Source organism: Megachile rotundata, chromosome 6 (genome assembly GCF_050947335.1).
Source record: "Megachile rotundata isolate GNS110a chromosome 6, iyMegRotu1, whole genome shotgun sequence".
NCBI classification, from domain to species: Eukaryota; Metazoa; Arthropoda; class Insecta; order Hymenoptera; family Megachilidae; genus Megachile; species Megachile rotundata.
In genome coordinates, this window is record NC_134988.1 from 15,871,186 (window position 1) to 15,885,130 (window position 13,945).

The 13,945-nt window shown below is 37.5% G+C and overlaps 2 protein-coding genes and 1 pseudogene across 4 annotated transcripts; all 3 read left to right on the forward strand.

Moving 5' to 3' along the window:
• The first annotated feature begins 130 nt into the window (after positions 1-130).
• On the forward strand, positions 131-6,385 carry LOC100881357 (odorant receptor 4-like; annotated as a pseudogene). The gene is made up of 8 exons (XR_013038527.1): positions 131-916; positions 1,125-1,729; positions 1,802-1,990; positions 3,932-4,002; positions 4,074-4,308; positions 4,559-4,777; positions 5,201-5,356; positions 5,486-6,385. The product of XR_013038527.1 is annotated as an odorant receptor 4-like (transcript).
• On the forward strand, positions 6,380-13,932 carry LOC100881022 (uncharacterized). Its single transcript, XM_076532881.1, has 10 exons — positions 6,380-7,000; positions 7,064-7,402; positions 7,510-7,711; positions 7,795-7,950; positions 8,215-8,254; positions 11,737-12,256; positions 12,581-12,970; positions 13,176-13,380; positions 13,510-13,665; positions 13,746-13,932. Exons 1-10 carry the CDS (start codon positions 6,639-6,641, stop codon positions 13,800-13,802), a joined length of 2,427 nt encoding a protein of 808 aa, XP_076388996.1. The 5' UTR covers positions 6,380-6,638; the 3' UTR covers positions 13,803-13,932.
• Positions 8,273-11,606, forward strand: LOC105662736 (odorant receptor Or2-like). Of its 2 annotated transcripts, XM_076533148.1 has the most exons (5): positions 8,273-9,797; positions 9,865-10,203; positions 10,294-10,495; positions 10,576-10,731; positions 10,877-11,606. In XM_076533148.1, the coding sequence occupies exons 1-5, from the start codon at positions 9,436-9,438 to the stop codon at positions 10,922-10,924; spliced, it is 1,107 nt and encodes a 368-aa protein (XP_076389263.1). In that variant the 5' UTR covers positions 8,273-9,435; the 3' UTR covers positions 10,925-11,606. The 2 variants fall into 2 exon arrangements, with proteins under 2 accessions (XP_076389263.1, XP_076389262.1); XM_076533147.1 differs by having other exon boundaries at positions 10,576-11,606.
• Positions 13,933-13,945: the final 13 nt, after the last annotated feature.

A 13,945-nucleotide genomic window follows, 5' to 3' on the forward strand; every position in this document is an offset into this window, starting at 1 on the left:
TTTAATTTCTGATGACTCTAACTGCTGTGTCTTCTCGGAATGCATAATGTATCAAGAAAGGGTGAACGAAATGTCGTCGGTTGAAAACACATGTAGCATTTATTCCCTCCTTCTCGTTAATATTTCAAAGCTTCCTATCCGTGTAATATTTTTTATCTTGAAATGTCGCACTCAGAGGAGCAAGAAAGTATCGGTAAAAGGGTTGAAATATCATTTATGAAATGGGCAATGTCAGTTGCAACTTTCCGTCATCAATAATTACGATGATATGTGTCTACTGTTTCTGAAATAAACGGGAAGGAGCGAGATATCTTCAGTCTGTAACTGTTAGCGAAGAATGGGATACTACGGGATAGATTTTCATTTTTGTATCCTTGAAAATTATACTGGGAGTACGTAATATCACAAAACTTCTGAGTTTACTTTTCATGAAACAAGAAATAAAATCTTGTCAATCTTAAAACATCAACGATCAACGGCTCCAAAATTTGTTTGGATAGAGATTGAATTTGTTTACACAATTTTTGTCGATTTACTAAAAAAATTCGCGCTGCATGGAAACCCTACGATGGACACGTATCATGCTTAGCGTCAGTGGTTGTTCTTTAGAATTGTCTATGTACACGCCTCTTCGGAGATTTTTGTATCAAATTTACGCGAGTGTGGTGCAACTCCTTTTGTACAGTCTACTCATCCTTCAGACACTAGACATTGTTCTCGTCGTTGAAAATCGGGACGAATTTACGGAGAATTTCGCTATTACGTCTATGGGCTTCAATCTCCTCATGAAGAAGGCCAGAATGTCAATGCACCGGACAAATTTTTTAACTTTGATCAAGAGACTGGAGGAGAATTATTTTGTGCCTGTTACTAAGGAGGAAATGGAAATTCGATCGAGGTTCGACAGGATGATCGAGTAAGTTTTAATATGCGAGCAAATGTTGATAAAATTATTATTTATAAATTAATTAAAATTTGCAGCTGGTGCTCTTGCAAATTTCTGGACTTGTAATTTTGCAGACATGACAATATAAAAATTCCAGCTATTGAAATTTATAGATTTTGCAATTCTAAATTTTTGAGAATTTAAAAATGAATAGATTGGTTATTTTATTATTTCGCAGGTCAACTACAAAGGCATACACAACATTACTCGTGTTCTTCGCCTTCTGGGTGCTTTTCGCATCAATTGTTATAAGTTTCGACAAAAGAAACTTGGTTTTCCGAATATGGCTACCGTACAACTACTCATCCGCAAGTCTGTACATACTCACCAGCGTGTATGAAGTCATGGTCACCTACTATGGAGTTTCGGTATCCATTGCTTGCGAGTGCCTCTACACCGGACTGATACTTCACGTTTGCTGTCAATTCGAGATCCTCGAACATCGTTTCAAAATGCTGAACACGAATCCTGTCTACACGGTGAACCAGTGTGCTTCTCATCATCATCTCATATACAAGTCCGTTTCTGTAAACATGGAAACAAAAATTTATGCTCGATAGTCACATTACGGATCTTTTCAGATACGCGGAAGCTGTTAACGAGGAGTTCAAGGGGATCGTGTCGTTCCAATTTTTCAGCAGCATGTCGATGATATGTCTGACTATCTACCAATTGACGTATGCAGAGAACTCTGCGTCGTTCGTGGCGACAGGGATGTACTTGATGTGCGTGTTTTCGCAGATATTTTATTACTGCCTTTGCGGCAATGTAGTCAAAGTGAAGGTTCGTTATCGGGGAAGATAGACGTAATGAAACGTGTATTGTATGAAATAATTTTGATTTGTTCTTTCGCAGAGTGCCGAATTTCCTGACGAAATTTTCAGCAGCGGCTGGCCATCATGGAACGATAGCTCCAAGAAGGTTTTATTAATGGTCATCAGACGTTCGAGAACACCCATCGAATTTACTAGTATGCACATGGTGTCTCTGAGTCTAGAGTCTTTTATGGCGGTTAGTAACAAGGATTTCAGATCAAGTCAATTGTAAGACTGATTACTTATAGATTAGATACTATCATAATAATCGTAATAATGATCGTTTGACTACGAAGTTATGTTCTTAAACTTAAGATAAACTATAAGTGGCACAACTATACAAAGGACGATTAAATACAAATTCAAAGAAATTTTCACGCAGTTAATCGAATACATCATTCTCTCATAAAAATTTATATGAATAAGTAATGAGAATATGACTATTGTTACGCATTGCAGTTGATGAAGACCTCTTACTCCGCGTTTAACCTCATGAAAACAACTCTATAAATAAAAAACAGGAGTACGTACCTGCGATTAGAAACATACTTTGATACTTCCGCCACGAGCTTTTAGCGAAGAATTTTGTGAAGAAACACTGATTAGAATATCCCGAAAATGTTATAAGCACACTACATGTCAATAAAGTTCACGTCAATTTTTAATTCCGTAACGCTGATTCAGACATCTAGTTCCAATAGCACACAAGAAATAATTGTTATTATTCTCCCAAAACTGTGACACATTCGGTGAACCGGTGATGGACCACCATTAACGTTATCACTATTTCATAATATGACATGTTCAAATTATTAGACATGGCACAGAAGCGGTGTCTCGTTGCCAACTGCCCTCTCAGTTGAGCTAAACGCACATGTCAAAGTCCAGAGAGAGGGAGGAAATAATCCCAAAGCACGTGGTAGACAAAATCTGAATTATATGTATAAGTCTCGTTACTATCAATACCCGACAGAGCTATTTTTACGGAACTTCCATGCAACTTCCATGCAAGATTTCATTTAAGATCACATGTAGTTGGTGAGATGAACATTGTGGTTGGTAAAGTCTATGTCCAATTTGTTCAGATAGTGAGACATTTTTTTCACTGTGGTTTTCCTCGTTTTCCCTAACATGACCGTGAAGACGAAAGAAACCCTCAGATGCTGTCAATCCTTTATGAAAGTATTTTCAAGAACAACTTTCACCACATACGAATATATATTTCATGCAACCGTTCTTCTCCCCTTTTCATTTTTCATGAACGGTACGACTATGTCTCTAACAGTAACAATGTACAATCTCACCCTCTCCGGACGTTAATTTTTAAACAGAAGTTATTATCCGTCTAATAAGAATGCAATATTTTTTCTTGCGACGTCGCGAAGACAAGTGGGTGGCATAAGCTCCCATAGAAAATAGTAAGAAAATATTGGCGAAGCAAAGGGGTTGGAATATCTTTTATGAAAAATTTAATGTCAGTTGCTATTTTCCGTTATCGATAATTACTGTGGCCTTGTACTTGAGAAATGTTTCGAAATAGGAGTCAGTTTGCGATCGTCGATGAAATGTGTCGCATCACGAGGATATTTTACCATCTACAGACTGTAAAAAAGTGACTAAGAGCTTTTCGTAGCATCGACGAATCTGAAATATCAAATTAACAGAGATTTCTTAAGTTTCGAACTACTCTTTTGCTAAACAATTCGCGCTGAATGGAAACGTTACAATGGACTCAAACCATGTTCACCGTCGGCGGTAATTGTCTGCAACCGTTCACTTACACCCCTTTCAAGTGGTTCATCTATAATGTCTATATAACTGTGGGAAAGATACTTTTGTACGCCGTATTTCTCGCCCACATCCTAGACATCGTCTTCACCGTCGAGAACCAGGATGAGTTCACCGAGAATTTCGCCATTTCGTCGACGATATTCATGATTTTTTTGAAATACTTCGTACTGTCAGCGCGTCGACTTAGCGTTGTAGATTTAATCGACAGGCTGAACAGAAATCTCTTTCTGCCCGCGAACAAGCAGGAGATGGAAATTCGAGCTAGATTCAACAGAATAATCGAGTGAGTACTTTTCTCTAATATTTTTTATAAAACCATCCTCTTCGTGAATTTATAAATTGTTAAAAAAATTGATAGTTCATGCGACAGTTCTTGCAGATTAAAGTCTGTTATATAAAATTGAAAGATAACGAAGTAACGTTACTTATGTGTTCAGATAGACAACCAATGTACTACACATTGGTGGTAACACACGGAATAAAATACAAGAGAATTAACGTTATTTTATAATTTCTTTCAGACTGACAACGAAAGCATATACACTAACAATCGCGGTATTCGCCAGCGGAATGTTCTTCGCTACGATCATCGTCGACTATAAAGGGAGGAAGCTAGTTGGGAGACTGTGGCTGCCGTACGACTACTCGTCTACCGCTTTGTATCTGATTACCAGCGTTTGTGAATTTCTAGCAGCTATATTTGGTGTCTCCATAACCGTTGCCTGCGAATGCCTATACGCAGGATTGACGCTTCACGTTTGCTGTCAGTTCGAAATCCTCGAACACCGTTTTAAAACCCTCGATGGGAAAGACATTTGTGCCGTGAATCGATGTGCATCTCATCACTATCACATATACGAGTTTGTTTCTTTTTATTTTTTTTCTCATTCTATCGCATCAACAATTCCATCCTGACAAATGTCATATTTTTAATTTAAGAATTACAATGTTTAAGTACAGAATTTTGTACAGTTTCCAGAATTGTTTAACCTTGTTCGTGTGATAGTTGTTTGGTCGTTTCAGATACGCGGCGATGATTAACAGCGAATTTAAGGAGATCGTGTCGTGCCAATTTTTCACCAGCATGTCTGTGCTGTGTCTGAATCTTTATCGGATGCTAGTTGCAGAGAACTTTTCGGATTGCATGGAAGCAGCGATGTACACGATTTGCGTGCTTTCGCAGATATTTTATTATTGCTTCCACGGCAACGTGGTTAAAGTAAAGGTTTGTTATCGAATTTTTTCGTTGAAAATATAGGGTGTCTCACAAATTGTGTAGTTCCTGGAAAGGGGTGGTAGAGGACGCGATTCTAAGCAAGATTTCCCTTTGCAAAAATGGGGTTTGAAGCTTCGTTTTTGAGTTATTAAAGAAAGACACGGACCAATCAGAGCGCGAGGATTCGGCGCCAATCATGGCGCGCAGTCGCGAGAGCGACGCCTTCGAGCATAATGGCCGACTGGGCGTAATCCTCACGCTCTGATTGGTTCGTGTTTTTGCTTAATAATTCAAAAACGAAGCGTCGCACCCCATTTTTGCAAAGGAAAATCTTATTCAGAATTACGTCCTCTACCACCCCTTTCCGGGAGTTACACGAGTTGTGAGACACCCTGTATACTTCGATGAAGTTTTCTTTTTTACTCGTTGCAGAGTACTGATTTTCCTGACGAAATATTCGGCAGTGACTGGCCATCTTGGAACGACAACTCCAAGAAAGTTCTCTTAATGGTTATTAGACGTTCGATGACACCCATCGAATTTACCAGCATGCACGTCGTGACGTTAAGTCTTGAGTCGTTCATGTCGGTTCGTACAAAATATATCTTCATAAATCGTGTACAATAATCTGTGTTTATTATAAAAATCATTTTTGGAAAATTGGCTATGTAATATGTCTGATTAAGAATGGGTTCAAAGGATTTTTATGTTCTGCAGCTGCTGAAAACCTCTTACTCCGCGTATAACCTCATGACAAATAGTCGGTAATGATATAATAATTGAAAGGAGGAATCTATTCTATAATTGGAAATTTGTACTTCGATACTTCCGCCGCTGCACATTATTAATTATTTCAATTGTATTATTTATCAAAAATACGAATAATAAATTATCACGAGCACTGTATGTAAATAATGTGAAAACTTTCAATTTTACGATGTTGTAAGATTGAGAATTCAGATCCAATATTGTGCAGAATCATGAAAACCTTGAAATTCTAGTTACCTTCAAGCTTCAATCCTTGTATTTTTTTTTCCAAATCTATTGCTGCACCATTTATTTTTGTAATAAGTACACTACCACTGTGCTTCAATTTCTTCTATAAATTGCAACCTAAAAGACTGTACTATATGTTCCACGCGAAAAAATAACTCTCGTGATGTAGCGACGACTCATTGTAGACTAACGACTCCGTCCTACAATGACAACGAATACGGTCTTCAGAAAACAAGGTAAACGAGAGTTAAAGTATCTACAGCACGCAATAACTAATTTTTTATGAATCGATATTCACAGACAAATGTTAATGTAAGACGTAAATATTCGACAAACATTTTCCTGCACCCTTTCGTATTACTGCTGTGTCTTCTGAGAATGCATAATGTATCAAGAAAGGGAGATAGAAATGTTGTCAATCGTTTGAAAACACTTGATTGTACCATTTATTCCCCCACTCCCTTCAATATTTTAAAGCTTCATCTCTTTGTAATCTTTTCGTCTTGTAATGTCGCGTTTAGAGAAGAGCAAGAGAATATGGGTAAAATGGAAGGGTTGAAATTCATGAAAAGTGCAGTGTCAGTTGCTACTTTCCGTTATCCATAATTACTGTGACGTTTCTTTGAGAGCTCTGTTTAGGAAATAGTAGATGTCTTCAGTTTGTGATCGTTGATGAAATGTGTCGCATCACGAGGATGTGTTTGTATCACCGTGTCTCTGTGAAGTGTACAGCAAAAGAATAACTGATTCAAGCTTTTCATAGTATCTGTAGTCGACATCTTATCGAATCTCAAATTCATAGAGAATTTGTAAAATTTCTAATTATTACGCTGAAGCTCTCTACTATTCAATACTCATTGTTCGCAATTCCTGAATGGAAACGTTACAATGGACCCAAATCATGTTCACCATCTGTGGCAATTGTCTTCGACCGCTCACATGTACCCCTTTTAAGCGGTTTATCTACAACATCTACATAATCGTGGGAAAAATACTTTTATGCACCCTAGTCATTGCCCAAGTCCTAGATATTGTCTTGAACGTCGAGAACCAGGACGAATTTACAGAGAATTTCGCTATTTCGTCTACGATGATTATGATTACTTTCAAATACATTATACTGTCAGTACGTCGTGTTAACATTGCAGATTTAATCGAAAAACTGAATAGAAATCTATTTATGCCAGCAAACACAGAAGAGATGGAAATTCGAATAAAATTCAATAGAATAATCGAGTAAGTCCTCCAAGATCCATAAAACCATTCTTAATATTAATTTTATTGTATCGTTCCTTTCAGTTTGACAACGAAAGCATATACAATAATAATTGCAATTTTCGCTACCGGTGTGTTCGTCATGACGTTCATCGTCGATTACAAAGGAAGGAAACTAGTGGGTAGATTGTGGCTACCTTACGACTACACGTCTACTACTCTGTATGTACTTACTAGCGTTTGCGAATTTCTGGCAACTGCGTTTGGTGTCTCTGTAAATATTGCCTGCGAATGTCTGTACGCTGGATTGACGCTTCACATTTGTTGTCAGTTCGAAATCCTCGAGCATCGTTTTAAAACCCTCGATGGGAAAGACATTTGTGCCGTGAACCGATGTGCATCTCATCACCATCACATATACGAGTTCGTCTCTTTTCATACCTTTTTCAAAATTTCTGCACTTTCTCTATACTTTCCAGAGTTACCGATAATATACCAACAACATAGTTTTTTCTCTGTGATCGTTTCAGATATGCAAAGATGATTAACAACGAATTCAAGAAGATCGTGTCGTGCCAATTCTTCATGAGCATGTCTGTGCTATGTCTAAACCTCTTTCGGATGTTAATCGCACAGAACTTTTTAGATTTCGTGGAAGTAGTGATGTACATGGTTTGCATGTTCTCGCAGATATTTTATTATTGTTTCCACGGCAATTTGGTTAAAGCAAAGGTCTGTTATCGAAACCATATTTTCACATCGAAAATATACAGATTTTCAAACTCAGCTCAGTTTTCTTCTTTGTTTTTTTGCAGAGTATAGATTTTTCTGATGAAATATTCGGAAGTGACTGGCCATCTTGGAACGACAACTCCAAAAAAGTTCTGCTAATGGTTATCAGACGTTCGAAGAGACCCATTGAATTTACTAGCATGCACGTCGTGACGTTAAGTCTTGAGTCATTCATGTCGGTTCGTGCGAAATATATGTACTTTTCATAAATAATATACAATAATCTACATAAAATATGAATGATACCATTCTACGCTTAGGTCCATTTTTGTAGACACTATAATCGACCACAATGTAACAGAAAGTTCTTTTAACCATAAAGTCAAAGAAATTTCCTTAAATATCGTTCGTTTCTAATCGAGATAAAAATCATTTTTGGATAGCTAATTAAATGCAACCATTTAAGAATAGTTCTAAGATTTAAAACTATTTATGTTCTGCAGCTGCTGAAAACCTCTTACTCCGCATATAACCTCATGACAAGTACTCGGTAATGAAAAATTTAAAAGGACAATTGCGAATGGAAATTTAGACTTCGATACTTCCGCTGCTGCACGGTATTGATCAGATAATTGTATTATCTATCAAACATATGAATAAAGAGTCACTATTACAGTACGTCAGTAATGTTTATGGAAAGTTTTAACTTTGTGGTGCTTTCAGATATGGAGTCCATTTTGTAGAATGATGGAAACCTTGATATTCTGGTTATCTTCAAGCTTTAATCCTTTTGGACCCTTTTGCAAATCTGTAGCTCGTTCGTTGCATTAATCGTAGATGTCATAGTCCTCGTTGCGATACCATTTATTTTTACAACAAATACACTACCACTGTGCTTTAATTTTTTCTATAAATTGCAACCAAAAATACCGTACTTTATATTCAAGATGTTCTACGCGGAACAATTTTGACATGATGCAGAGGCAACTTTTCATTGTAGACTAACGACTCCCACAATGACAACAAGGAATAACACGGTCTTTAGAAAACCTGACGAGAACTAAAGTATCTAAAGAACTAAAGTATCTACTGCACGCAATTATTAACTTTTTATGAATCGACATTCGCAGACAAATATTAATGTAAGTCGAGAATAAGCAACTCGACGAACATTGTCCTGAACCCTTTTGTATTTCTGATGACTCTTACTGCGGTGACTTCTGAGAATGCATAATGCATCAAGAAAGGGAGATCGAAATGTAGTCAGTCGTTTGAAAACACTTGATTGTACCATTTATTCCCTCTCTCCCGTTAATATTTGAAAGCCATATTTCTTTGCAATATTTTTATCTTGAAATGTCGTTGAGAGGAGAGCAAGAGAATATCGGTAAAACGGAAGGGTTGAAATTCATGAAAAGTGCAGCGTCAGTTGGTATTTTCCGTTATCCATAATTACTGTGACCATGCGCCTTTGTACTTGAGAAATCTTTCGAAAATAGGAGTCAGTTTGTTATCGTCGATGAAATGTGTCGCATCACGAGGATATGTTTATACATGTGCGTCTCTGCAGATTCTACGGCAAAGTAACTGATTCTTTCGTAACACCCCAAGTCAAAATTTCGTCGAATCTCGAAATTAATAGAGGCTTCTCTTTGCAACTCTTCCTCTGCAGATCTGTTTAATAAATATAATTTAGTAGTCATTTGCTAAACAATTCGCTCTGAATGGAAACGTTACGATGGACCCAAATCATGTTCGCCGTCGGTGGTATTTGTTTGCGACCGTTCACTTCCACCCCCTTTAAGTGGTTCATCTACAACGTCTATATAATCATTGGAAAAATACTTTTATGCGCGCTACTTATCGCCCAAATCCTAGACATTGTCTTCAACGTCGAGAACCAGGACGAATTTTCAGAGAACTTTGCTATTTCGTCTACGGTGTTTATGATCACTTTGAAATACATTGTGCTGTCGGCACGACGTGTTAACATTTTATATTTAATCGAGAAGCTGAACAGAAATCTGTTTATGCCTGCGAACAAGCAGGAGATGGATATTCGAATGAAGTTCAACAGAATAATCGAGTAAGTCCTCTAAGATACACAAAACCATCCTTAACACTTATTAATTTTATTTTACTATTCCTTTCAGATTGACAACGAAAGCATACACAGTAGTAATCGCAATCTTTGCCAGTGGAATGTTCCTCATAACAATTGTCGTTGATTTCAAAGGAAGAAAGCTAGTCGGTAGAGTGTGGCTACCTTACGACTACTCGTCTACTACTTTATATCTGATCACTAGCATCTCTCAATTTCTAGCAGCTATATTTGGTGTTTCCATAAATATTGCCTGCGAATGTCTGTACGCTGGATTGACGCTTCACGTTTGTTGTCAGTTCGAAATTCTCGAGCATCGTTTTAAGAACCTCGATGGGAAAGACATTTGTGCCGTGAACCGATGTGCATCTCATCACCATCACATATACGAGTTTGTCTCTTTTCTCGACAAAATATTCTGCACGAATTTCCATGTACTTTTCAAAGGTCTTTAACCGATAGTTACCTTCGGTCTTTTCAGGTATGCGACGATGATCAACAACGAATTTAAGAAGATCATGTCGTGTCAATTTTTCATGAGCATATCTGTGTTATGTCTGAACCTCTTTCGGATGTTAATCGCACAGAACTTTTCGGATTTCGTGGAAGCAGTGATGTACATGGTTTGCATGTTCTCGCAGATATTCTATTATTGCTTCCACGGCAATATGGTTAAAACAAAGGTATCGAAAACAAATTCACATCGAAACCAAATTTTTGCATCGAAAACATGTTTTCACGTGTCCAATTTTGTTTGTTGCAGAGTATTGATTTTTCAGACGAAATATTCGGCAGTGATTGGCCATCTTGGAACGACAACTCCAAGAAAATTCTATTAATGGTGATCAGACGTTCGAAAACACCCATCGAATTTACTAGCATGCACGTCGTGTCCCTAAATCTTGAATCTTTCATGTCGGTCAGTAACAACCATGTCTACCTATCGATATGGACTATCTGTAGTATTTGCTTCGAATCAGAATAAAAACCAGTTTTAGAAAGATCGGTGTATCATTCTGAAATAAGAAACGCTATAAGATTTAAGCTATCGTTACGTTTTGCAGTTGGTAAAAACCTCTTACTCTGCGTTCAACCTCATGACGAGTCGGTAAATGACTAAGAGAGATCCTGGGACTAGAAACGTAGTTTTTGATACTTCCTAAATGTGTACAGAAGAAGGATGCAGAGAGGAACGCTACATAGAAACATATAACACGTAAAATACTTTGAAACCAAGTATGTCGTTGTTGATGAGTAGCTGTTATGAAAATACAACCCACTTATCAGTCAATCTCTTGTACCATTTTTTGTTACTCTCATATTGATGGAAATTTGATAAAGTGTGTAACAGTATTATTTTTGCAAACAGTGTTGCTCCATTAGTCCTTTACACGAAATCTAAACAAAGTTTCTGGACCTTTTCCAACTCGTATTTAGTAATACAGAGCTCGAATCATACGAATTCCAAGTTGTAATATTTCATTTCTTATTAGAGACCTGCAATTTTATCCCAATTACGACTGTAGGGTCACATGAGAGAATTAATTTTTCTCAGATCAAGAAATATAACTTTTCCTAAACTGCAACGTGTTTTACTTACGAATGTATCGAATATTTTATTCCAAAAGTCAAGCGTTGCACCACAAACCTTCTCTCAACACTGTCAACCGGTAGACTGAACGAACTTCATGTTCCAAGGTTTATTATTTATTCACTATTAGTAGGGGAAAGTAATTGTTGAGTTATTACTTTGGTTTCGATACAAAGTCCTTCAAAAGCTTTCGTCGGAATCAAGGGGAAGATATAATTGGTTACAGGTAATACAATTGACAGTCATTTGCTACTCTTTATTTCATTCTCCCCGAACGAAACTTAGGGAAAGCGTAATTATGGTAACTATATCCAGGAAACAGTGGGATGTAAGAGAGTAATAATGTCACAAAAAATCTAAAGGGTTTCAGGGAAGGTCGAAGAAAATTTCTTCGTGTTCACTATTCTTTCGACCATACGCAACGTGTAACTTCTCTGTATAAACAAAAGGTTCTCTTCAACATAGAAGATCGAGGTTTTAGTTTAAAAAGGATGCACAAGTTTCCTTTATCTTTTACTCTGCTCACTTGTTGCGGTTACTGGAGGCCAACAAAATGGCCAACTAACTCGTTCAAATATTGGCTCTACAACATTTACTCGGTCTTCATGATCGGATTTATCTGGTTCTTCGCGTTTTACGCTATGGTAGACTCGGTGACTTCTAAGGACCTAACGACGATGTCTGACAAACTGTCTGTGGGTTTGTCGGTGTTGCGCGTCTGCGTCCAGGTGCCCATTTTGTTCATCCAACGCAACAAGATCATATCGGTGGTGCACATTCTGCTGGAGGACGACTGTATTCCACGGGACGAGGGGGAAGTTATCATAAAACGGAAATGCGACAGCTTAGCGAGGTTTTATTTTGAACACTCTTACTAAATTTTGACGATACCCTTAGTGATAAGATCATCTTCTTCTTAATATAAATTGGACATATTCAAAAACAATTTCATTAAATTTTATTTACCGAGAGTAGAACAATTTAACTCGTCTTAAGGGTTCATTCATACACCTCTCCCTTCGTGTATAAATGAACCTCAACCCTCAATAACAGAATCTTAATTCTAGCCTAGATTCTAGAACCCTTTTCTAGCTCCTTATAATCAATAATCCAATGATATATCAATCCAACCTTTCCCAAATATTTTCCCAACAGAATGATAAAAAGTTTTCCACAGAAACGTGACGATATTCTGCGAGCTCCTGAACGAATCGTCCGCGTTTATCTCGACGGTGATGCGATATAACCATTTGATAAGGACAAGAACGTTTCCCAGATTCAGCTGGATGCCGTTCAGTTTAGATCGAATAGAACTGTACATGGTATCTCTGTTGCATCAAACCTGCGGCCTTTTTATTTGCGCGAACACCAGTGTGGCTATCGAAACGATGGTCGCTGGATTGCTGATGCAGGCTAGAGGTCAGTTCGAGATGTTTTGTCATCGAGCTCGAAACGTGCCAGTCGCGTTGATGGCAATTGAAAGAGATGACAATTCGGGGAAGAATTTGGGGAGAAAATGGCGGAAAATGCGGAGAGACTTGGTCAGATATCATCTGCATATAATCAAGTACACGAAAATATCTTGTTTTTGTAATCAGAGAACTTAACACCTTATCTTTCGAATTGGAGATTTTTCCAGGTGTTGTTTTAATAAACCTGGGAAATATTTTTTGGTACAGAAACTGGCATTTAAGTATGAACTATGACTAAGGTGTCAAGTTATCTCAGACCCATCATCCATTATAGAACTGACTCTTCCGATTTAATTCCAGCTTTGTAAACAGCATCAACTCCGCCTTTCAGTACATAATCGCAATCCAATTTCTTATCAGTTCGTCGGTACTGTGCCTCAGCGTTTATCAGATGTCTCTGTTAGACCTATTCACCGTGGATATGCTCTTCAGCTACAGCTATGTGGGCAGTATGTTCACGCAGGTGTATTTATACTGCTGGTTCGGAAACGAGATGACGTTGAAGGTTGGCAACTATGTTTCTTTTCGTGTTATGTATACCAACGAAAATATCGCAGCCATTTAATCGATTCCAAATTTTAAAGTACATTTCGATTTACGAGCGTGTAATATGCAAAATAAATAATGTTCGCAGAGCACCGAACTGGCGGACGCTATTTATGGAATGGACTGGACGATTCTCCCGACGGACGTGCAGAAGGATTTATTGATAATCATGATAAGATCGATGAAACCCGTTAAAATAACGTGCGCTCACATTCTCATATTATCCGTGGATTCTTTCGTGTCCGTCAGTAACAATACAATTTTTAATTTTAGATCTAGGAGTCTTGAATACGAAGCATAATTTTTAACATTTATATGTTGCAGATTATTAAGATTTCGTATTCGACGTATAATCTATTAAAAACCACCGACGGTACATAAATAATGACTCCATGAATTATCAGTTTAATCTTACTATCATTCAACATTCCGCACATTTATATACTTACATGACTGAGCAATAAATCATGCAATTAAATATAAAGAACGAATTAGTTATTTGCACTGCTACAATTAATACCGTT

Coding starts and splice junctions, on each gene's coding strand:
- LOC100881022 (XM_076532881.1), top strand. CDS start 6,639: ATGGAAACGTTACAATGGACCCAAATCATGTTCACCATCTGTGGCAAT. Junction 8,255..11,736: donor CGCATATAACCTCATGACAA/GTACTCGGTAAT, acceptor GTGGGATGTAAG/AGAGTAATAATGTCACAAAA. Junction 12,257..12,580: donor AAATGCGACAGCTTAGCGAG/GTTTTATTTTGA, acceptor AGTTTTCCACAG/AAACGTGACGATATTCTGCG.
- LOC105662736 (XM_076533147.1), top strand. CDS start 9,436: ATGGAAACGTTACGATGGACCCAAATCATGTTCGCCGTCGGTGGTATT. Junction 10,204..10,293: donor CATCACCATCACATATACGA/GTTTGTCTCTTT, acceptor CGGTCTTTTCAG/GTATGCGACGATGATCAACA. Junction 10,496..10,575: donor GCAATATGGTTAAAACAAAG/GTATCGAAAACA, acceptor TGTTTGTTGCAG/AGTATTGATTTTTCAGACGA.